The 22855-nt window shown below is 62.6% G+C and overlaps 2 protein-coding genes across 3 annotated transcripts in view; one reads left to right on the forward strand and one right to left on the reverse strand.

Moving 5' to 3' along the window:
- Nucleotides 1-19261, reverse strand: part of LOC138756870 (mucin-2-like) — a 103331-nt gene extending 84070 nt beyond the window's left edge. Inside the window, exons 1-10 of the mRNA XM_069923264.1 lie at nucleotides 19209-19261; nucleotides 13732-14197; nucleotides 13058-13248; nucleotides 12518-12617; nucleotides 11935-12114; nucleotides 11197-11371; nucleotides 8495-8658; nucleotides 6375-6554; nucleotides 5637-5811; nucleotides 2481-2661 (exon numbers count right to left, since the gene is read on the reverse strand). Of these exons, the coding sequence (XP_069779365.1) occupies nucleotides 2481-2661; nucleotides 5637-5811; nucleotides 6375-6554; nucleotides 8495-8658; nucleotides 11197-11371; nucleotides 11935-12114; nucleotides 12518-12617; nucleotides 13058-13248; nucleotides 13732-14197; nucleotides 19209-19261 (1865 nt within the window). The remainder of the gene's footprint in view (nucleotides 1-2480; nucleotides 2662-5636; nucleotides 5812-6374; nucleotides 6555-8494; nucleotides 8659-11196; nucleotides 11372-11934; nucleotides 12115-12517; nucleotides 12618-13057; nucleotides 13249-13731; nucleotides 14198-19208) is intronic.
- LOC138759121 (CXXC-type zinc finger protein 1-like) lies at nucleotides 19245-22291 on the forward strand. Of its 2 annotated transcripts, none has more exons than XM_069929064.1 (4): nucleotides 19245-19328; nucleotides 19554-19687; nucleotides 19975-20075; nucleotides 20322-22291. In XM_069929064.1, the coding sequence occupies exons 1-4, from the start codon at nucleotides 19317-19319 to the stop codon at nucleotides 20552-20554; spliced, it is 480 nt and encodes a 159-aa protein (XP_069785165.1). In that variant the 5' UTR covers nucleotides 19245-19316; the 3' UTR covers nucleotides 20555-22291. The 2 variants fall into 2 exon arrangements, with proteins under 2 accessions (XP_069785165.1, XP_069785166.1); XM_069929065.1 differs by having other exon boundaries at nucleotides 19279-19325.
- Nucleotides 22292-22855: the final 564 nt, after the last annotated feature.

Raw genomic sequence — 22855 nt, forward strand, 5'->3', positions numbered from 1 at the left:
AGGGGCTGTGGGGAGAGAGAGGGGCGGTGGGGTCAGTCTGGGGAGAGATTGGTCTGTGGCGGAGAACGGGGTGGTGGGATCAGAGTGGGGAGAGATTGGTCTGTGGGGAGAGTGCGGGGCAGTGGGGTCAGTGTGGGGAGAGATTGGTCTGTGGGGAGAGAGCGGGGCAGTGGGGTCAGTGTGGGGAGAGATTGGTCTGCGGAGAGAGTGCGGGGCGGTGGGGTCAGTGTGGGGGCTGTGGGGAGCGAGCGGGTCGGTGTGGTCAGTGTTGGGATAGATTGGTCTGTGGGTAGAGAGCTGGATGGTGGGGTCAGTGTGGGGAGAGATTGGTCTGTGGGGATAGAGCGGGGCGTTGGGGTCAGTGTAGGGGCTGTGGGAAGAGAGAGGGGCGGTGGGGTCAGTGTTGGGAGAGATTTTTCTGTGGGGAGAGAGCGGGTCTGAGGGGTCAGTGTGGCGAGAGATTGGTCTTCGGGGAGAGAGCGGGGAAGTGGGGTCAGTGTGGGGAGTGATTGGTCTTCGGGGAGAGAGCGGGGCAGTGGGGTCAGTGTGGTGAGAGATTGGTCTGAGGGGAGAGAGTGGGGCGGTGGGTCAGTGTTGGGAGAGATTTGTCTGTGGGGAGAGAGCGGGGCGGTGGGTGAAGTGTGGGGAGAGATTGGTCTGTGGGGAGAGAGCGGGGTCATGGGGTGAGTGTGGGGAGAGATTGATTTGTGTGGAGAGTGCGGGACGGTGGGGTCAGTGTTGGGGCTGTGGGGAGCGAGCGGGTCGGTGAGGTCAGTGTTGGGAGAGATAGGTCTGTGGGGAGAGAGCGGGGTGGTGGGGTCAGTGTGGGAAGAGATTGGTCTGTGGGGAGGGAGCAGGGCGTTGGGTTCAGTGTAGGGGCTGTGGGGAGAGAGAGGGGCGGGGGGGACAGTGTGGTGAGGGATTGTTCTGTGGCGGAGAATGGGGTGGTGGGGTCAGAGTGGGGAGAGATTGGCCTGTGGGGAGAGTGCGGGGCAGTGGGGTCAGTGTGGGGAGAGATTGGTCTGTGGGGAGAGAGCGGGGCAGTGTGGTCAGTGTTGGGAGAGATTTGTCTGTGGGGAGAGAGCGTGGCGTTGGGGTCAGTGAAGGGGCTGTGGGGAGAGAGAGGAGCGTTGGGGTCAGTGTTGGGAGAGATTTTTCTGTGGGGAGAGTGCGGGGCTGTGGGGTCAGTGTGGGGAGAGATTTGTTTTCGGGGAGAGAGCGGGGCGTTGGGGTCAGTGTATGGGCTGTGGGGAGAGAGAGGGTCGGAGGGGTCAGTGTTGGGAGAGATTTGTCTGTGGGGAGAGAGCGGGGCGGTGGGTGAAGTGTGGGGAGAGATTGGTCTGTGGGAGGGAGCGGGTGGTGGGGTCCCTGCGGGGACTGTGGTGAGAGAGAGGGCAGTAGAGTCAGTGCGGTTGCTGTGGGGAGAGAGCGGAGCAGTGGGGTCAGTGTGGGGGCTGACACGGGGCTGTGGGGAGAAAGGAGGGCGGTGGGGAGAGAGGGGTGCAGTGGGGGTTCTGGGAAGAGAGGGGGCGATGGGGTCAGTGTGGGGGCTGTGGGGAGAGAGGGAGTGGTGGAGTCAGCGTGGGGGCTGTAGGGGGAGAGGGGGCAGTGCGATCAGAGTGTTGGCTTTGGGGAGAGAACGCGGCGGTGGGAGTTGTGGGGAGAGAGGGCTGTGGGTAGAGGGGGCTGTGAGGAGAAGGGCCTGTGGGGAGAGAGAGGGGCTGTGGGGTCAGTGTGGGGAGAGATTGGTCTTCGGAGAGAGAGCGGGGCGGTGGGGTCAGTGTGGGGAGAGATTGGTCTGTGGGGAGAGAGTGGGGCGGTGGGGTCAGTGGGGGGAGAGATTGGTCTGTGGGGAGAGTGCGGGGCGGTGGGATCAGTGGGGGGAGAGATTGGTCTGTGGGGAGATAGCGGGGCAGTGGGGTGAGTGATTGGTCTGTGGGGAGAGTGCGGGGCGGTGGGATCAGTGGGGGGAGAGATTGGTCTGTGGGGAGAGAGCGGGGCGGGGGGTCATTGTGGGGAGAGATTGGTCTGTGGGGAGAGAGTGGGGCGGTGGGGTCAGTGTGGGGAGATATTGGTCTGTGGGGAGAGAGCGGGGCCGTGGGGTTAGTGTTGGGAGAGATAGGTCTGTGGGGAGAGAGCGGGGTCGTTGGGTGAGTGTGGGGAGAGATTGGTTTGTGTGGAGAGTGCGGGGCGGTGGGATCAGTGGGGGGAGAGATTGGTCTGTGGGGAGATAGCGGGGCAGTGGGGTGAGTGATTGGTCTGTGGGGAGAGTGCGGGGCGGTGGGATCAGTGTGGGGAGAGATTGGTCTGTGGGGAGAGAGCGGGGCGGTGGTGTCAGTGGAGGGAGAGATTGCTCTGTGGGGAGAGAGCGGAGCGGTGGGGTCAGTGGGGGGAGAGATTGGTCTGTGGGGAGAGAGCGGGGGTGTGGGTGAAGTGTGGGGAGAGATTGGTCTGTGGAATGGAGCGGGTGGTGGGGTCACTGCGGGGTCTGTGGGGAGAGAGAGGGCAGTAGAGTCAGTGCAGTAGCTGTGGGGAGAGAGCGGAGCAGTAGGGTCAGTGTGGGGGCTGACACGGGGCTGTGGGGAGAAAGGAGGGCGGTGGGGAGAGAGGGGTGCAGTGGGGGTTCTGGGAAGAGAGGGGGCGATGGGGTCAGTGTGGGGGCTGTGGGGAGAGGGAGTGGTGGAGTCAGCGTTGGGGCTGTAGGGAGAGAGGGGGCAGTGGGATCAGAGTGTTGGGTTGGTGGAGAGAACGCGGCGGTGGGAGTTGTGGGGAGAGAGGGCTGTGGGTAGAGGGGGCTGTGAGGAGAAGGGCCTGTGGGGAGAGAGGAGGAGTGTGGGGTCAGTGTGGTGGCTGTGGGGATAGAGTGGGGCGGTGGGGGCTGTGGGGAGAGGGGGCTATGGGGAGAGAGGGTGCTGTGGGGAGAGAGGGGACTGTGGGGAGAGAGGGGGCTGTGGGGAGAGAGGGGGCTGTGGGGAGAGAGGGGGCTGTGGGGACAGTGGGGGCTGTGGGGAGGGAGGTGGCTGTGGGGAGAGAGGGGGCTGTGGGGTCAGTGTGGGGAGAGATTTGTTTTCGGGGAGAGAGCGGGGCGTTGGGGTCAGTGTATGGGCTGTGGGGAGAGAGAGGGTCGGAGGGGTCAGTGTTGGGAGAGATTTGTCTGTGGGGAGAGAGCGGGGCGGTGGGTGAAGTGTGGGGAGAGATTGGTCTGTGGGAGGGAGCGGGTGGTAGGGTGACTGCGGGGTCTGTGTGGAGAGAGAGGGCAGTAGAGTCAGTGCGGTAGCTGTGGGGAGAGAGCGGAGCAGTGGGGTCAGTGTGGGGGCTGACACAGGGCTGTGGGGAGAAAGGGGTGCGGTGGGGAGAGAGGGGTGCGGTGGGGTTGTGGGAATAGAGGGGCCGATGGGGTCAGTGTGGGGGCTGTGGGGAGAGAGGGAGTGTTGGAGTCAGCGTGGGGGCTGTAGGGAGAGAGGGGGCAGTGGGATCAGAGTGTTGGCTATGGGGAGAGAACGCGGCGGTGGGAGTTGTGGGGAGAGAGGGCTGTGGGTAGAGGGGGCTGTGAGGAGAAGGGCCGTGGGTAGAGAGGAGGGGTGTGGGGTCAGTGTGGTGGCTGTGGGGATAGAGTGGGGCGGTGGCGGCTGTGGGGAGAGGGGGCTGTGGGGAGAGAGATTGGTCTGAGGGGAAAGAGCAGGGCGGTGTGGTCAGTGTTAGGAGAGATTTGTCTGTGGGGAGAGAGCGGGGACGTGGGTGAAGTGTGGGGAGAGTTTGGTCTGTGGGGAGAGAGCGGGGCGGTGGGGTCAGTGTGGGGATAGATTGGTCTGTGGGGAGAGAGCGGGGCGGTGGGGTCAGTGTGGGGAGAGATTGGTCTGTTGGGTGAGAGTGGGGCGGTGGGGTCAGTGTGGGGTGAGATTGATCTGTGGGGAGAGAGCGGGGCCGTGGGGTTAGTGTTGGGAGAGATTGGTCTGTGGGGAGAGAGCGGGGTCGTCGGGTGAGTGTGGGGAGAGATTGGTCTGTGTGGAGAGTGCGGGACGGTGGGGTCATTGTGGGGGCTGTGGGGAGCGAGTGGGTCGGTGTGGTCAGTGTTGGGAGAGATTGGTCTGTGGGTAGAGAGTGGGGGGTGGGGTCAGTGTGGGGAGAGATTGGTCTCTGGGGAGAGAGCATGGCGTTGGGGTCAGTGTGGGGATAGATTGGTCTGTGGGGTGAGAGCGGGCCGGTGGGGTCAGTGTGTGGAGAGATTGGTCTGTGGGGACAGAGCGGGGCGGTGGGTTCAGTGTGGGGAGAGTTTTGTCTGTGGGGAGAGAGCGGGTCGGTGGGGTCAGTGTGGGGAAAGATTGGTCTGTGGGGTGAGAGCGGGGCGGTGGGGTCAGTGTGGGGAGAGATTGATCTGTGGGGAGAGAGCGGGGCCGTGGGGTTAGTGTTGGGAGAGATTGGTCTGTGGGGAGAGAGCGGGGTCGTCGGGTGAGTGTGGGGAGAGATTGGTCTGTGTGGAGAGTGCGGGACGGTGGGGTCAGTGTGGGGGCTGTGGGGAGCGAGCGGGTCGGTGTGGTCAGTGTTGGGAGAGATTGGTCTGTGGGTAGAGTGCGGGGGGAGGTGTCAGTGTGGGGAGAGATTGATCTGTGGGGATAGAGAGGGGCGTTGGGGTCAGCGTAGGGGCTGTGGGGACAGAGAGGGGTGGTGGGGTCAGTGTGGGGAGAGATTGGTCTGTGGCGGAGAACGGGGTGGTGGGGTCAGTGTTGGGAGATATTTTTCTGTGGGGAGAGAGCGGGGCAGTGGGGTCAGTGTGGAGAGAGATTGGTCTTTGGGGAGAGAGCGGGGCAGTGGGGTCAGTGTGGGGAGAGATTGGTCTGCGGGGAGAGTGCGGGGCGGTGGGGTCAGTGTGGGGGCTGTGGGGAGCGAGCGGGTCGGTGTGGTCAGTGTTGGGAGAGATTGGTCTGTGGGTAGAGTGCGGGGTGGAGGTGTCAGTGTGTGGAGAGATTGATCTGTGGGGATAGAGAGGGGCGTTGGGGTCAGCGTAGGGGATGTGGGGACAGAGAGGGGCGGTGGGGTCAGTGTGGGGAGAGATTGGTCTGTGGCGGAGAACGGGGTGGTGGGGTCAGTGTTGGGAGATATTTTTCTGTGGGGAGAGAGCGGGGCAGTGGGGTCAGTGTGGAGAGAGATTGGTCTTTGGGGAGAGAGCGGGGCAGTGGGGTCAGTGTGGTGAGAGATTGGTCTGAGGGGAGAGAGCGGGGCGGTGGGGTCACTGTAGGGGCTGTGGCGAGAGAGGGCTATGGGGAGAGGGGGCTGTGGGGAGAGGGGGCTGTGGGGAGAGGGGGCTGTGGGGAGAGGGGGCTGTGGGGAGAGGGGGCTGTGGGCAGAGGCGGCTGTGGGCAGAGTATGCTGTGGGGGGAGAGGGGGCTGTGGGGAAAGGGGGCTGTGTGGAGAGGAGGCTGTGGGGAGAGAGGGGCCTGTGTGGAGATAGGAAGGGGGGTGGTGTCAGTGTGGTGGCTGTGGGGAGACAGAGGGACGGTGGGGTCAGTGTGGGGACTGTGGGGAGAGAGTGAGGCGGTGGGGGCTGTGGGGAGAAGGGGCTGTGGGGAGAAAGGGGTCTGTGGGGAGAGAGGGGGCTGTGGGGAGAGAGGGGGCTGTGGGGAGAGAGGGGGTCATACGGAGAGAGGAGGGATGTGGGGTCAGTGTTGTGGCTGTGGGGAGAGAGTGAGGCGGTGGGGGCTGTGGGGAGAGGGAGCTGTGGGGAGAGGGGGCTGTGGGCAGAGGAGGCTGTGGGCAGAGGAGGCTGTGGACAGAGGAGGCTGTGAGCAGAGGAGGCTGTGGTGGGAAAGGGGGCTGTGGGGAGAGAGGGGGTTGTGGGGAGAGAGGGAGCTGTGGGCAGCGAGGGGTCTGTGCGGAGAGAGCAGGGCGGTGGGGTCAGTGGGGGGAGAGATTGGTCTGTGGGGAGAGAGTGGGGCGGTGGGGTCAGTGGGGGGAGAGATTGGTCTGTGGGGCGAGTGCGGGGCGGTGGGGTCAGTGGGGGGAGAGATTGGTCTGTGGGGAGAGAGCGGCGCGGTGGGGTCAGTGAGGGGAGAGATTGGTCTGTGGGGAGAGAGCGGGGCGGTGGGTTCAGTGTGGGGAGAGATTGGTCTGTGGGCAGAGAGCAGGGCGGTGGGGTCAGTGTGGGGAGAGATTGGTCTGTGGGGAGAGAGCGGGGCGGTGGGGTCAGTGTGGGGAGACATTGGTCTGTTGGGAGAGAGCGGGGCGGTGGGGTCAGTGTGGGGAGAGATTGATCTGTGGGCAGAGAGCGGGGCGGTGGGGTCAGTGTGGGGAGAGATTGGTCTGTGGGGAGAGAGCGGGGCGGTGGGGTCAGTGTGGGGAGAGATTGGTCTGTGGGAGTGAGCGGGTGGTGGGGTCACTGCGGGGTCTGTGGGGAGAGAGAGGGCAGTAGAGTCAGTGCGGTAGCTGTGGGGAGAGAGCGAAGCAGTGGGGTCAGTGTGGGGGCTGATACGGGGCTGTGGGGAGAAAGGTGGGCGGTGGGGAGAGAGGGGTGCGGTGGGTTTGTGGGAAGAGAGGGGGCGATGGGGCAAGTGGGGGGGCTGTGGGGAGAGAGGGAGTGTTGGAGTCAGCGTGGGGGCTGTAGGGAGGGAGGGGGCAGTGGGATCAGAGTGTTGGCTTTGGGGAGAGAACGCGGCGGTAGGAGTTGTGGGGAGAGAGGGCTGTGAGTAGAGGGGGCTGTGAGTTGAAGGGCCTGTGGGGAGAGAGGAGGGTTGTGGGGTCAGTGTGGTGACTGTGGGGAGAGAGTGGGGCGGTGGGGGCTGTGGGGAGAGGGGGCTGTGGGGAGTGAGGGGGCTGTGGGGAGAGAGGGGACTGTGGGGAGGGAGGGGGCTGTGGAGAGAGATGGGGCTGTGGGGAGAGAGGGGGCTGTGGGGAGAGAGCAGGGCAGTGGGGTCAGTGTGGGGAGAGATTGGTCTGTGGGAGAGGGCCGGGTGGTGGGGTCACTCCAGGGTCTGTGGCTGTGGGGAGAGAGATTGGTCTGAGGGGAAAGAGCAGGGCAGTGGGGTCAGTGTGGGGAGAGATTGGTCTGTGGGCTGAGAGCGGGGCGGTGGGGTCAGTGTGGGGAGAGAGCGGGGCGGTGGGGTCAGTGTGGGGAGAGATTGGTCTGTGGGGAGAGAGCGGGGCGGTGGGGTCAGTGTGGGGAGAGATTGGTCTGTGGGGTGAGAGCGGGCCGGTGGGGTCAGTGTGTGGAGAGATTGGTCTGTGGGGAGAGAACGGGGCGGTGGGGTCAGTGTGGGGAGAGTTTGGTCTGTGGGGAGAGAGCGGGGCGGTGAGGTCAGTGTGGGGAGAGATTGGTCTGTGGGGTGAGAGTTGGGCGGTGGGGTCAGTGTAAGGAGAGATTGATCTGTGGGGAGAGAGCGGGGCCGTGGGGTTAGTGTTGGGAGTGATTCATCTGTGGGGAGAGAGCGGGGTCGTCGGGTGAGTGTGGGGAGAGATTGGTCTGTGTGGAGAGTGCGGGATGGTGGGGTCAGTGTGGGGGCTGTTGGGAGCGAGCGGGTCGGTGTGGTCAGTGTTGGGAGAGATTGGTCTGTGGGTAGAGAGCGGGGTGGTGGGGTCAGTGTGGGGAGAGATTGGTCTCTGGGGAGAGAGCAGGGCGTTGGGGTCAGTGTATGGGCTGTGGGGAGAGAGAGGGGCGGTGGGGTCAGTGTGGGGAGAGATTGGTCTGTGGCGGAGAACGGGGTGGTGGGGTCAGAGTGGGGAGAAATTGGTCTCTGGGGAGAGAGAAGGGCGTTGGGGTCAGTGTATGGGCTGTGGGGAGAGAGAGGGGCGGGGGGGTCAGTGTTGGGAGAGATTTGTCTGTGGGGAGAGAGCGGGGCGGTGGGTGAAGTGTGGGGAGAGATTGGTCTGTGGGAGGGAGCGGGTGGTGGGGTGACTGCGGGGTCTGTGTGGAGAGAGAGGGCAGTAGAGTCAGTGCGGTAGCTGTGGGGAGAGAGCGGAGCAGTGGGGTCAGTGTGGGGGCTGACACAGGGCTGTGGGGAGAAAGGGGTGCGGTGGGGAGAGAGGGGTGCGGTGGGGTTGTGGGAATAGAGGGGCCGATGGGGTCAGTGTGGGGGCTGTGGGGAGAGAGGGAGTGTTGGAGTCAGCGTGGGGGCTGTAGGGAGAGAGGGGGCAGTGGGATCAGAGTGTTGGCTATGGGGAGAGAACGCGGCGGTGGGAGTTGTGGGGAGAGAGGGCTGTGGGTAGAGGGGGCTGTGAGGAGAAGGGCCGTGGGTAGAGAGGAGGGGTGTGGGGTCAGTGTGGTGGCTGTGGGGATAGAGTGGGGCGGTGGCGGCTGTGGGGAGAGGGGGCTGTGGGGAGAGAGATTGGTCTGAGGGGAAAGAGCAGGGCGGTGTGGTCAGTGTTAGGAGAGATTTGTCTGTGGGGAGAGAGCGGGGACGTGGGTGAAGTGTGGGGAGAGTTTGGTCTGTGGGGAGAGAGCGGGGCGGTGGGGTCAGTGTGGGGATAGATTGGTCTGTGGGAGAGAGCCGGGTGGTGGGGTCACTGTAGGGTCTCTGGCGAGAGAGGGCTGTGGGTAGAGGGGGCTGTGGGGAGAGAGTGAGGCGGTGGGGGCTGTGGGAAGAGGGGGCTGTGGGGAGAGGGGGCTGTGGGGAGAGGGGGCTGTGGGGAGAGGGGGCTGTGGGCAGAGGAGCCTGTGGGCAGAGGAGCCTGTGGGCAGAGGAGGTTGTGGGCAGAGGAGGCTGTGGGTGGAAAGGGGGCTGTGGGGAGAGAGGGGGTTGTGGGGAGAAAGGGATCTGTGGGGAGAGAGGGGGCTGTGAGGAGAGGGGGCTGTGGGGAGAGAGGGGACTGTGGGGAGAGAGGGGACTGTAGGGAGCGAGGGGTCTGTGCGGAGAGAGGAGGGCGGTGGGGTCAGTGGGGGAAGAGATTGGTCTGTGGGGAGAGAGCGTGGTGGTGGGGTCAGTGGGGGGAGAGATTGGTCTGTGGGGAGAGTGCGGGGCGGTGGGATCTGTGGGGGGAGAGATTGGTCTGTGGGGAGAGAGCGGGGCGGTGGGGTCAGTGGGGGTACAGATTGGTCTGTGGGGCGAGAGCGGGGCGGTGGGATCTGTGGGGGGAGAGATTGGTCTGTGGGGATAGAGTGGGGCGTTGGGGTCAGCGTAGGGGCTGTGGGGAGATAGCGGGGAGGTGGGGTCAGTGTGGTGAGAGATTGATCTGTGGGGAGTGTGCGGGGTGGTGGGGTCAGTGTTGGGAGATATTTTTCTGTGGGGAGAGAGCGGGGCAGTGGGGTCAGTGTGGAGAGAGATTGGTCTTTGGGGAGAGAGCGGGGCAGTGGGGTCAGTGTGGTGAGAGATTGGTATGTGGGGAGAGAGTGGGGCGGTGGGTTCAGTGTGGGGAGAGATTGGTCTGTGGGCAGAGAGCAGGGCGGTGGGGTCAGAGAGGGTAGAGATTGGTCTGTGGGGAGAGAGCGGGGCGGTGGGGTCAGTGTGGGGAGAGATTGGTCTGTGGGGAGAGAGCGGGGCGGTGGGGTCAGTGTGGGGAGACATTGGTCTGTGGGGAGAGAGCGGGGCGGTGGGGTCAGTGTGGGGAGAGACTGGTCTGTGGGGAGAGAGCGGGGCGGTGGGGTCAGTGTGGGGAGTGATTGGTCTGTGGGGTGAGAGCGGGGTGGTGGGGTCAGTGTGGGGAGAGATTGGTCTGTGGGGAGAGTGCGGGGCGGTGGGATCAGTGGGGGGAGAGATTGGTCTGTGGGGAGAGAGCGGGGCGGTGGGGTCAGTGGGGGTAGAGATTAGTCTGTGGGGAGAGAGCGGGGCGGTGGGGTCAGTGTGGGGAGAGATTGGTCTGTGGCGGAGATCGGGGTGGTGGGGTCAGAGTGGGGAGAGATTGGTCTGTGGTGGAGAACGGGGTGGTGGGGTCATAATGGGGAGAGATTGGTCTGTGGGGAGAGAGTGGGGCAGTGGGGTCAGTGTGGGGAGAGATTGGTCTGTGGGGATAGAGCGGGGCAGTGGGGTCAGTGTGGGGAGAGATTGGTCTGCGGGGAGAGAGCGGGGCGGTGGGGTCAGTGTGGGGAGAGATTGGTCTGTGGGGAGAGAGCTGGGCGTTGGGGTCAGTGTGGGAAGAGATTGATCTGTGGGGAGAGAGCGGGGCGGTGGTGTTAGTGTTGGGAGAGATTGGTCTGTGTGGAGAGAGCAGGGAGTTGGGGTCAGTGTATGGGCTGTGGGGAGAGAGAGGGGCGGTGAGGTCAGTGTGGGGAGAGATTGGTCTGTGGGGAGAGAGCGGGACGGTGGGGTCAGTGTGGGGAGAGATTGGTCTGTGGGGTGAGAGCGGGGTGGTGGGGTCAGTGTGGGGAGAGATTGGTCTGTTGGGAGAGAGCGGGGCGGTGGGGTCAGTGTGGGAAGAGATTGATCTGTGGGGAGAGAGCGGGGCGGTGGGGTTAGTGTTGGGAGAGATTGGTCTGTGTGGAGAGTGCGGGTCGGTGGGGTCAGTTTGGGGCTGTGGGGAGCAAGCGGGTCGGTGTGGTCAGTGTTAGGAGAGATTGGTCTGTGGGTAGAGTGCGGGGTGGAGGTGTCAGTGTGTGGAGAGATTGATCTGTGGGGATAGAGAGGGGCGTTGGGGTCAGCGTAGGGGATGTGGGGACAGAGAGGGGCGGTGGGGTCAGTGTGGGGAGAGATTGGTCTGTGGCGGAGAACGGGGTGGTGGGGTCAGTGTTGGGAGATATTTTTCTGTGGGGAGAGAGCGGGGCAGTGGGGTCAGTGTGGAGAGAGATTGGTCTTTGGGGAGAGAGCGGGGCAGTGGGGTCAGTGTGGTGAGAGATTGGTCTGAGGGGAGAGAGCGGGGCGGTGGGGTCACTGTAGGGGCTGTGGCGAGAGAGGGCTATGGGGAGAGGGGGCTGTGGGGAGAGGGGGCTGTGGGGAGAGGGGGCTGTGGGGAGAGGGGGCTGTGGGGAGAGGGGGCTGTGGGCAGAGGCGGCTGTGGGCAGAGTATGCTGTGGGGGGAGAGGGGGCTGTGGGGAAAGGGGGCTGTGTGGAGAGGAGGCTGTGGGGAGAGAGGGGCCTGTGTGGAGATAGGAAGGGGGGTGGTGTCAGTGTGGTGGCTGTGGGGAGACAGAGGGACGGTGGGGTCAGTGTGGGGACTGTGGGGAGAGAGTGAGGCGGTGGGGGCTGTGGTGAGAAGGGGCTGTGGGGAGAAAGGGGTCTGTGGGGAGAGAGGGGGCTGTGGGGAGAGAGGGGGCTGTGGGGAGAGAGGGGGTCATACGGAGAGAGGAGGGATGTGGGGTCAGTGTTGTGGCTGTGGGGAGAGAGTGAGGCGGTGGGGGCTGTGGGGAGAGGGAGCTGTGGGGAGAGGGGGCTGTGGGCAGAGGAGGCTGTGGGCAGAGGAGGCTGTGGACAGAGGAGGCTGTGAGCAGAGGAGGCTGTGGTGGGAAAGGGGGCTGTGGGGAGAGAGGGGGTTGTGGGGAGAGAGGGAGCTGTGGGGAGCGAGGGGTCTGTGCGGAGAGAGCAGGGCGGTGGTGTCAGTGGGGGGAGAGATTGGTCTGTGGGGAGAGAGTGGGGCGGTGGGGTCAGTGGGGGGAGAGATTGGTCTGTGGGGCGAGTGCGGGGCGGTGGGGTCAGTGGGGGGAGAGATTGGTCTGTGGGGAGAGAGCGGCGCGGTGGGGTCAGTGAGGGGAGAGATTGGTCTGTGGGGAGAGAGCGGGGCGGTGGGTTCAGTGTGGGGAGAGATTGCTCTGTGGGCAGAGAGCAGGGCGGTGGGGTCAGTGTGGGGAGAGATTGGTCTGTGGGGAGAGAGCGGGGCGGTGGGGTCAGTGTGGGGAGACATTGGTCTGTTGGGAGAGAGCGGGGCGGTGGGGTCAGTGTGGGGAGAGATTGATCTGTGGGCAGAGAGCGGGGCGGTGGGGTCAGTGTGGGGAGAGATTGGTCTGTGGGGAGAGAGCGGGGCGGTGGGGTCAGTGTGGGGAGAGATTGGTCTGTGGGAGTGAGCGGGTGGTGGGGTCACTGCGGGGTCTGTGGGGAGAGACAGGGCAGTAGAGTCAGTGCGGTAGCTGTGGGGAGAGAGCGAAGCAGTGGGGTCAGTGTGGGGGCTGATACGGGGCTGTGGGGAGAAAGGTGGGCGGTGGGGAGAGAGGGGTGCGGTGGGTTTGTGGGAAGAGAGGGGGCGATGGGGCAAGTGGGGGGGCTGTGGGGAGAGAGGGAGTGTTGGAGTCAGCGTGGGGGCTGTAGGGAGGGAGGGGGCAGTGGGATCAGAGTGTTGGCTTTGGGGAGAGAACGCGGCGGTGGGAGTTGTGGGGAGAGAGGGCTGTGAGTAGAGGGGGCTGTGAGTTGAAGGGCCTGTGGGGAGAGAGGAGGGTTGTGGGGTCAGTGTGGTGACTGTGGGGAGAGAGTGGGGCGGTGGGGGCTGTGGGGAGAGGGGGCTGTGGGGAGTGAGGGGGCTGTGGGGAGAGAGGGGACTGTGGGGAGGGAGGGGGCTGTGGAGAGAGATGGGGCTGTGGGGAGAGAGGGGGCTGTGGGGAGAGAGCAGGGCAGTGGGGTCAGTGTGGGGAGAGATTGGTCTGTGGGAGAGGGCCGGGTGGTGGGGTCACTCCAGGGTCTGTGGCGAGAGAGGGCTGTGGGTAGAGGGGGCTGTGGGGAGAGAGTGAGGCGGTGGGGGCTGTGGGGAGAGGGGGCTGTGGGGAGAGGGGGCTGTGGGGAGAGGGGGCTGTGGGCAGAGGAGGCTGTGGGCAGAGGAGGCTGTGGGCAGAGGAGGCTGTGGGCAGAGGAGGCTGTGGGTGGAAAGGGGGCTGTGGGGAGAGAGGGAGTTGTGGGGAGGGAGGGATCTGTGGGGAGAGAGGGGGCTGTGGGGAGAGAGCAGGGCAGTGGGGTCAGTGGGGGGAGAGATTGTTGTGTGGGGAGAGAGCGGGACGGTGGGGTAAGTGTGGGGAGAGATTGGTCTGTGGGAGAGAGCCGGGTGGTGGGGTCACTGTAGGGTCTCTGGCGAGAGAGGGCTGTGGGTAGAGGGGGCTGTGGGGAGAGAGTAAGGCGGTGGGGGCTGTGGGGAGAAGGGGCTGTGGGGAGAAAGGGGTCTGTGGGGAGAGAGGGGGCTGTGGGGAGAGAGGGGGCTGTGGGGAGAGAGGGGGTCATACGGAGAGAGGAGGGATGTGGGGTCAGTGTTGTGGCTGTGGGGAGAGAGTGAGGCGGTGGGGGCTGTGGGGAGAGGGAGCTGTGGGGAGAGGGAGCTGTGGGGAGAGGGGGCTGTGGGCAGAGGAGGCTGTGGGCAGAGGAGGCTGTGGACAGAGGAGGCTGTGAGCAGAGGAGGCTGTGGTGGGAAAGGGGGCTGTGGGGAGAGAGGGGGTTGTGGGGAGAGGGGGCTGTGGGGAGATGGGGCTGTGGGGAGAGGGGGCTGTGGGCAGAGGAGCCTGTGGGCAGAGGAGGCTGTGGACGGAGGAGCCTGTGGGCAGAGGAGGCTGTGGACAGAGGAGGCTGTGGGTCGAAAGGGGGCTGTGGGGAGAGAGGGGGTTGTGGGGAGAGAGGGATCTGTGGGGAGAGAGGGATCTGTGGGGAGGGATGGGGCTGTGGAGAGAGATGGGGCTGTGGGGAGAGAGGGGGCGGTGGGGGCTGTGGGGAGAGGGGGCTGTGGGGAGTGAGGGGGCTGTGGGGAGAGAGGGGACTGTGGGGAGAGAGGGGACTGTGGGGAGGGAGGGGGCTGTGGAGAGAGATGGGGCTGTGGGGAGAGAGGGGGCTGTGGGGAGAGAGCAGGGCAGTGGGGTCAGTGTGGGGAGAGATTGGTCTGTGGGAGAGAGCCGGGTGGTGGGGTCACTGTAGGGTCTCTGGCGAGAGAGGGCTGTGGGTAGAGGGGGCTGTGGGGAGAGAGTAAGGCGGTGGGGGCTGTGGGAAGAGGGGGCTGTGGGGAGAGGGGGCTGTGGGGAGATGGGGTTGTGGGGAGAGGGGGCTGTGGGCAGAGCAGCCTGTGGGCAGAGGAGGCTGTGGACAGAGGAGGCTGTGGGTCGAAAGGGGGCTGTGGGGAGAGAGGGGGTTGTGGGGAGAGAGGGATCTGTGGGGAGAGAGGGGGCTGTGAGGAGAGGGGGCTGTGGGGAGAGAGGGGACTGTGGGGAGAGAGGGGACTGTAGGGAGCGAGGGGTCTGTGCGGAGAGACGAGGGCGGTGGAGTCTGTGGGGGGAGAGATTGGTCTGTAGGGAGAGTGCTGGGCGGTGTGATCTGTGGGGGGAGAGATTGGTCTGTGGGGAGAGTGCGGGGCGATGGGGTCAGTGTGGGTAGAGATTGGTCTGTGGGGGAGAGAGCGGGGCGGTGGGGTCAGTGTGGGGAGAGATTGGACTGTGGGGAGAGAGTGGGGTGGTGGGGTCAGTGTGGGGAGAGATTGGTCTGTTGGGAGAGAGCGGGGCGGTGGTGTCAGTGTGGGGAGAGATTGGTCCGTGGGGAGAGAGCGGGGCGGTGGGGTCAGTGTGGGGAGAGATTGGTCTGTGGGGAGAGAGTGGGGCGGTGGGGTCAGTGTGGGGAGAGATTGGTCTGTTGGGAGAGAGCGGGGCGGTTGTGTCAGTGTGGGGAGAGATTGATCTGTGGGCAGAGAGCGGGGCGGTGGGGTCAGTGTGGGGAGAGATTGGGCAGTGGGGTGAGAGCGGGTCGGTGGGGTCACTGTAGGGGCTGTGTCGAGAGAGGGCTGTGGGGAGAGGGGGCTGTGGGGAGAGGGGGCTGTGGGGAGAGGGGGCTGTGGGGAGATGGGGCTGTGGGGAGAGGTGGCTGTGGGGAGAGAGGGGACTGTGGGGAGAGAGGGGACTGTGGGGAGAGAGGGGACTGTAGGGAGCGAGGGGTCTGTGCGGAGAGAGGAGGGCGGTGGTGTCAGTGGGGGAAGAGATTGGTCTGTGGGGAGAGAGCGTGGTGGTGGGGTCAGTGGGGGGAGAGATTGGTCTGTGGGGAGAGTGCGGGGCGGTGGGATCTGTGGGGGGAGAGATTGGTCTGTGGGGAGAGAGCGGGGCGGTGGGGTCAGTGGGGGTACAGATTGGTCTGTGGGGCGAGTGCGGGGCGGTGGGATCTGTGGGGGGAGAGATTGGTCTGTGGGGATAGAGTGGGGCGTTGGGGTCAGCGTAGGGGCTGTGGGGAGATAGCGGGGAGGTGGGGTCAGTGTGGTGAGAGATTGATCTGTGGGGAGTGTGCGGGGTGGTGGGGTCAGTGTTGGGAGATATTTTTCTGTGGGGAGAGAGCGGGGCAGTGGGGTCAGTGTGGAGAGAGATTGGTCTTTGGGGAGAGAGCGGGGCAGTGGGGTCAGTGTGGTGAGAGATTGGTATGTGGGGAGAGAGTGGGGCGGTGGGTTCAGTGTGGGGAGAGATTGGTCTGTGGGCAGAGAGCAGGGCGGTGGGGTCAGAGAGGGTAGAGATTGGTCTGTGGGGAGAGAGCGGGGCGGTGGGGTCAGTGTGGGGAGAGATTGGTCTGTGGGGAGAGAGCGGGGCGGTGGGGTCAGTGTGGGGAGACATTGGTCTGTGGGGAGAGAGCGGGGCGGTGGGGTCAGTGTGGGGAGAGACTGGTCTGTGGGGAGAGAGCGGGGCGGTGGGGTCAGTGTGGGGAGTGATTGGTCTGTGGGGTGAGAGCGGGGTGGTGGGGTCAGTGTGGGGAGAGATTGGTCTGTGGGGAGAGTGCGGGGCGGTGGGATCAGTGGGGGGAGAGATTGGTCTGTGGGGAGAGAGCGGGGCGGTGGGGTCAGTGGGGGTAGAGATTAGTCTGTGGGGAGAGAGCGGGGCGGTGGGGTCAGTGTGGGGAGAGATTGGTCTGTGGCGGAGATCGGGGTGGTGGGGTCAGAGTGGGGAGAGATTGGTCTGTGGTGGAGAACGGGGTGGTGGGGTCATAATGGGGAGAGATTGGTCTGTGGGGAGAGAGTGGGGCAGTGGGGTCAGTGTGGGGAGAGATTGGTCTGTGGGGATAGAGCGGGGCAGTGGGGTCAGTGTGGGGAGAGATTGGTCTGCGGGGAGAGAGCGGGGCGGTGGGGTCAGTGTGGGGAGAGATTGGTCTGTGGGGAGAGAGCTGGGCGTTGGGGTCAGTGTGGGAAGAGATTGATCTGTGGGGAGAGAGCGGGGCGGTGGTGTTAGTGTTGGGAGAGATTGGTCTGTGTGGAGAGAGCAGGGAGTTGGGGTCAGTGTATGGGCTGTGGGGAGAGAGAGGGGCGGTGAGGTCAGTGTGGGGAGAGATTGGTCTGTGGGGAGAGAGCGGGACGGTGGGGTCAGTGTGGGGAGAGATTGGTCTGTGGGGTGAGAGCGGGGTGGTGGGGTCAGTGTGGGGAGAGATTGGTCTGTTGGGAGAGAGCGGGGCGGTGGGGTCAGTGTGGGAAGAGATTGATCTGTGGGGAGAGAGCGGGGCGGTGGGGTTAGTGTTGGGAGAGATTGGTCTGTGTGGAGAGTGCGGGTCGGTGGGGTCAGTTTGGGGCTGTGGGGAGCAAGCGGGTCGGTGTGGTCAGTGTTAGGAGAGATTGGTCTGTGGGTAGAGAGCGGGGTGGTTAGGTCAGTGTGGGGAGAGATTAGTCTGTGGGGAGAGAGCAGGGAGTTGGGGTCAGTGTATGGGCTGTGGGGAGAGAGAGGGGCGGTGAAGTCAGTGTGGGGAGAGATTGGTCTGTGGCGGAGAACGGGGTGGTGGGGTCAGTGTTGGGAGAGATATGTCTGTGGGGAGAGAGCGGGGCAGTGGGGTCAGTGTGGGGAGAGATTGGTCTGTGGGAGAGAGCGGGGCGTTGGGGTCATTGTGGGGGCAGTGGGGAGAGAGAGGGGCGGTGGGTCATAGTGGGGAGAGATTGGTCTGTGGGGAGAGAGCGGGGCGGTGGGGTCAGTGTTGGGAGAGATTGGTCTGTGGGGAGAGAGCGGGGCGGTGGGTTCAGTGTGGGGAGTGATTGGTCTTTGGGGAGAGAGCGGGGCGGTGGGGTCAGTGTGGGGAGAGATTGGTCTGTGGGGAGAATGTGGGGCCTGAGGGGAGAGTGTGGGGCGGGTGGTGTCAGTGTGGGGGCTGTGGGGAGAGAGCGGGGCGGTCGCGTCGGTTTGGGGGTTGTGGGGAGAGAGAGGCCGGTAGGGTCAGTGCGTTAGCTGTGGAGAGAGAGCGGAGCAGTGGGGTCAGTGTGGGGGCTGACATGGGGCTGTGGGGAGAAAGGGAGGCGGTGGGGAGAGAGGGGTGCGGTGGCGGTTGTGGGAAGAGAGGGGGCGATGGGGTCAGTGTGGGGCCTGTGGGGAGAGAGGGAGTGGTGGGGTCAGTGTGGGGCTGTAGGGAGAGAGGGGGCCGTGGGATCAGAGTGGTGGCTTTGGGGATAGAACACGGCGGTCGCGGTTGTGGGGAGAGGGGGCTGTGAGGAGAGGGGCCTTTGGGGAGAGAGGAGGGGTGTGGGTCAGTGTGGTCGCTGTGGGGAGAGAGTGGGGCGGTGGGGGCTGTGGGGAGAGGGGGCTGTGGGGAGAGAGCGGGGCGGTGGCGTCAGTGTGGGGAGAGATTGGTCTGTGGGGTGAGAGCGGGTCGGTGGGGTCAGTGTGGGGAGAAATTGGTCTGTGGGGAGAGAGCGGGGCGGTGGGGTCAGTGTGGGGAGAGATTGTTCTGTGGGGTGAGAGTGGGGTGGTGGGGTCAGTGTGGGGATAGATTGGTCTGTGGGGAGAGAGCGGAGCGGTGGGGTCAGTGTGGGGAGAGATTGGTCTGTGGGGAGAGAGCGGGGCGGTGGGGTCAGTGTGGGGAGAGATTGGTCTGTGGGGAGAGAGCGGGGCGGTGGGGTCAGTGTGGGGAGAGATTGGTCTGTGGGGAGAGAGCGGGGCGGTGGCGTCAATGTGGGGAGAAATTGGTCTGTGGGGTGAGAGCGGGTCGGTGGGGTCAGTGTGGGGAGAAATTGGTCTGTGGGGAGAGAGCGGGGCGGTGGGGTCAGTGTGGGGAGAGATTGGTCTGTGGGGAGAGAGCGGGGCGGTGGGGTCAGTGTGGGGAGAGATTGGTCTGTGGGAGAGAGCGGGGCGTTGGGGTCATTGTGGGGGCAGTGGGGAGAGAGAGGGGCGGTGGGTCATAGTGGGGAGAGATTGGTCTGTGGGGAGAGAGCGGGGCGGTGGGGTCAGTGTTGGGAGAGATTGGTCTGTGGGGAGAGAGCGGGGCGGTGGGTTCAGTGTGGGGAGTGATTGGTCTTTGGGGAGAGAGCGGGGCGGTGGGGTCAGTGTGGGGAGAGATTGGTCTGTGGGGAGAATGTGGGGCCTGAGGGGAGAGTGTGGGGCGGGTGGTGTCAGTGTGGGGGCTGTGGGGAGAGAGCGGGGCGGTCGCGTCGGTTTGGGGGTTGTGGGGAGAGAGAGGCCGGTAGGGTCAGTGCGGTAGCTGTGGAGAGAGAGCGGAGCAGTGGGGTCAGTGTGGGGGCTGACATGGGGCTGTGGGGAGAAAGGGAGGCGGTGGGGAGAGAGGGGTGCGGTGGCGGTTGTGGGAAGAGAGGGGGCGATGGGGTCAGTGTGGGGCCTGTGGGGAGAGAGGGAGTGGTGGGGTCAGTGTGGGGCTGTAGGGAGAGAGGGGGCCGTGGGATCAGAGTGGTGGCTTTGGGGATAGAACACGGCGGTCGCGGTTGTGGGGAGAGGGGGCTGTGAGGAGAGGGGCCTTTGGGGAGAGAGGAGGGGTGTGGGTCAGTGTGGTGGCTGTGGGGAGAGAGTGGGGCGGTGGGGGCTGTGGGGAGAGGGGGCTGTGGGGAGAGAGCGGGGCGGTGGCGTCAGTGTGGGGAGAGATTGGTCTGTGGGGTGAGAGCGGGTCGGTGGGGTCAGTGTGGGGAGAAATTGGTCTGTGGGGAGAGAGCGGGGCGGTGGGGTCAGTGTGGGGAGAGATTGTTCTGTGGGGTGAGAGTGGGGTGGTGGGGTCAGTGTGGGGATAGATTGGTCTGTGGGGAGAGAGCGGGGCGGTGGGGTCAGTGTGGGGAGAGATTGGTCTGTGGGGAGAGAGCGGGGCGGTGGGGTCAGTGTGGGGAGAGATTGGTCTGTGGGGAGAGAGCGGGGCGGTGGGGTCAGTGTGGGGAGAGATTGGTCTGTGGGGAGAGAGCGGGGCGGTGGCGTCAATGTGGGGAGAAATTGGTCTGTGGGGTGAGAGCGGGTCGGTGGGGTCAGTGTGGGGAGAAACTGGTCTGTGGGGAGAGAGCGGGGCGGTGGGGTCAGTGTGGGGAGAGATTGGTCTGTGGGGAGAGAGCGGGGCGGTGGGGTCAGTGTGGGGAGAGATTGGTCTGTGGGGAGAGAGCGGGGCGGTGGGGTCAGTGTGGGGAGAGATTGGTGTCTGGGGAGAGAGCGTGTGGTGCGGTCAGTGTGGGGGCTGTAGTACCGCTCCCGGCCGCCGGTGGGGCCGAGAATAGGAGGCCCGTCTGTCAGCGCCATATTCCTCGCGGTTGTACTGCGGAGCGGTTGCTCGTCCGTTTGAGGCGGAGGAAGGATGGAGGAGGTGGTGAGGAGAGGATGTGGAGGGAAGTGGATGGATGGTTGGAGGGGAGATTGATTGGGGAGGGGATGGGGATTAGAGGGGAGGTGGGAGGGAAGAGGAGAGTTGGTGGGGTTTGGGGACATCGTTTTGGTGGGTTTCAACCAAGACCCAAGAGGTGGATACAGAGTGTTTTGGAGTGTGGTCTCTTGCCTACTTACCCTCTCCTTCCCTCCCACCCCTCCTCTCCAGGATGGAGAAGCAGCAGGGACGGTGGAAGGGGCACCAGAGGCAAGGACGGGATCCCTGGGACTGGAAGATCCCGGGTTGCTCGCAGCTCCGGTTTATTGTGTCTGCCGGAGGCCAGACATCAACTGTTTCATGATGTGAGTGGGGAGGGGTCTCGGGAAGTGGGTGTCGGGGGGAGGCGGAAATGTCAGGAAATGTTGGGGAAGGGTTGGCGTTTCGGATTGGTAATGGGGTGGGCATGGGTGCATGGAGAGCAGAGGTTGTGTAGGATGTTAAGGGTCCTGGGGGAATGAGTGGGGTCATGTGGAGAGGTGATGGAATAGGTTGGGATCCCTGTGGTGGGAGAGTTGGCCGGGACCCACATAAATCTCCCCTCTTTCCCACCACCTCTCTCTCTCCTCACACCCTCCTGCTCCCCGCACAGCGGCTGTGACAAGTGTAACGAATGGTTCCACGGAGACTGCATCCAGATCACGGAGAAAATGGCCAAAGGCATTCGTCAGTGGTACTGCCGGCAGTGTCGTGGTGAGGCTCACTTCATCGTCCTCCCTCCATTCCCCCTTCTTCTCCCCTCAATCCACCTTCCCCATCCACATCTCCCCTGCTCACCGTTCCCTTCCTCATCCTTTTCAACCTTCCCTTCCCTTTCCACCACCCACTCCCTAATCCCTTCGTTGCGCTCTGCATGGAGCACTTATTTATTTGTGATGGAGGGGTGTGGGTGAAGACTTGCTAGCGCACATCCAGCCTCTGTGTCTCCCCTTCCTGCAGCAAACGATGCCACTCTCGCCATTAAGTACCGTCAGAAGAAGGCGCGGGAGAAGGAGGGGGATGGAGAAGCGATGCCCGAGAGGGAGAAGAGGAAGGAGCAGGTAGAAGCACGGATGGAGAGGCGGAAGGTGACGGTAAATGTAAGTCCCTCCTCTCTCCCCTCCCCACACTCGAGTGGAACAGGTGCACCCTCTCCCTTTAAACGCTGCAGTTCTATACTTCCTGAGAGCTGACTGTGTCCGCTCACCTGCGCACCCCTTCTCGGTCCCCACTTGCCCGATCCCCGCACTTCAGGGAGCCCCAGTTGGATCCCCAGATGGATCCCCAGATGGATCCCCAGATGGATCCCCAGATGGATCCCCAGATGGATCCCCAGATGGATCCCCAGATGGGACTGATTTAGTGAGACGTGGGGAGGTGCGACTAGTGTGAGTGGGATGGATCCACAGATGGGACAGGTTTAGAAGGACATGGGGCAGGTGGGATCAGTGTGGGTGGAAGGATCCATGGATGGGATGGGTTTAGAGGGACATTGGGCAGGCAGGACCAGTGTAGGTGGGACAGTTTGGCCACTAACGGGTGAAGGGCTTGTTTCCACGTTTTGAGTCTCTAAACCCCTCATAATTTTCTCCACCTTTCAAATCTCTGCCTGTCCTCCACTGCTCCAGGATAACCTGTTAAAATTTTCCCTGTAACCCAGCTACTCAAGTACCAGCAAGATCATAGAACATTCCATCATGTTACAGGCCCTTTGGCCCACGATGTGTCAAACTATATAAACAATCAACCACCACCTCCACCCCTCCACCCATAACACTCTATTTATCCTGCTTCCGTGTGGTTGTCTAACAATCTTTTAAATGTCCCCCTCGTTGGCAGAACATTTGAGGAACAGAGGAAGACTTTCAAGATTTTTCACAGTGCTCAACAAAATTATATTCCTGTTTAAAAATAAGGGCAGTAATAGAGGGAAGACCCAGTCTTGGTTAACTAAGGAAATAAAGGAAAGTATAAAATTAAAAGCTCATGTGTACAAAGTCACCAAGAATAGTGGGAAACTGAAGGATTGGGCAAACTTTAAAAGGCAACAAAGGAGAACTAATGGGAAATAAGGAAAGGGAAGAAGGATTATGAAGGGAAATTAGCACAAAATATAAAAACAGAGAGCAAAACATTTTATAAATATATAGAAGTCAACAGAGGCCTCTTGGAAGATGAGAGCAGGATTTTTATATTGAGTAATGAGGGAATGGGCAAGGCATTGAACAGATATTTTGTGTCAACCTTCATGGTGGAAGACACATCCAGCATGCCAAAGAGTGGTGATAGGGATGTAAGGGCCTTGATAAGATAATTGTACCAAAAGAGATAGTGATGAACAAACTAATGGGATGGAAAGCAGACAAATCCCCTGGTCCTGATGGGATGCATCTCAGGGCATTGAGGGAAATGGCAGGAATTACAGTCAATGCTTTGGTCATCATTTACCAAGATTCTCTGGATTCTGGGCAGGTCCCAGCAGATTGGAAGACAGCAAATGTCACGCCACTTTTTATAAAGGGATGTAAGCAGAAGATGGATAACTATCAGCCAGTTAGCCTAACGTCTGTAGAGTCGGGGAATGCTTGAAGCTGTCATTAAGGATGAAATAGCGAGGCATTTAGAACAAAGGGGTTTGATTAGGCAGATGCAGCAGGGATTCAGAAAGGGCAGATCATGTTTGACCAATTTGCTGGAGTTCTTTGGGGATATAATGGGTGTATTAGATAGAGGGGAACAATGATAGAGGTGATATAATGTGTTTGATAAGGTGCCATGAGGGTGTCGTCCAAGAAACTTATCAATAAGATCCAGATGAATGGAGTTGGGGGAAGTATATTGGTGTGGATTGAGGATTAGTTAACTGACAGAAGGCAGAGTTAGGATAAATGGGTGTTTTACTGATTGACAGACAGTGGTAAGTGGGGGGGGGGGGGGGGTGCCCGCAACTGTTCATCATTTACATTGATGATTTGGGACAGGGGACAGAGTATTTTGCAGATAAGTTTGTGGATGATATGAAATTGGAAAAGCAAATTATTCAGAGGATATGGAGAGGCTGCAGAAGAATCTATTTGTTAGGTGAGTGGGCGAAGATCTGGCAGATGGAGAACAATGTTAGTAAATGCGAGGTCATCCACTTTGGTAGGAAAAATAGAAGAGAAGATTATTATTTAAATGGTGAAAAACTGCAGGCATGCTGTTGTGCAGAAGGAATTGGAAGGGTTTGTGCATGAATTGCAAAAAGTTGGGATGCAGATCCAGCAGGTTATTAAGAAGGCAGATGAAATGTTGGCCTCATCGCTAGAGGAACTGAATTCAAGAGCAGAGAGGTCATGCTGCAACTGTACAAGATACTGGTGAGGCTGCCCCTGGAAAATTGTGTACAGTTCTGGTCTCCATACTTGAGGAAGGATAGACTGGCCTTGGAGGCAGTCCAGAGGAGGTTCATCAGGTTGATGCCAAAGATGAGGGGGTTGACCTATGAGGAGAGA

This window comes from Narcine bancroftii, chromosome 3, assembly GCF_036971445.1.
Source record: "Narcine bancroftii isolate sNarBan1 chromosome 3, sNarBan1.hap1, whole genome shotgun sequence".
In the NCBI taxonomy this organism is placed as follows: Eukaryota; Metazoa; Chordata; class Chondrichthyes; order Torpediniformes; family Narcinidae; genus Narcine; species Narcine bancroftii.

Coding starts and splice junctions, on each gene's coding strand:
- LOC138759121 (XM_069929064.1), top strand. Junction 19,688..19,974: donor GACATCAACTGTTTCATGAT/GTGAGTGGGGAG, acceptor CTCCCCGCACAG/CGGCTGTGACAAGTGTAACG. Junction 20,076..20,321: donor GTACTGCCGGCAGTGTCGTG/GTGAGGCTCACT, acceptor CCCTTCCTGCAG/CAAACGATGCCACTCTCGCC.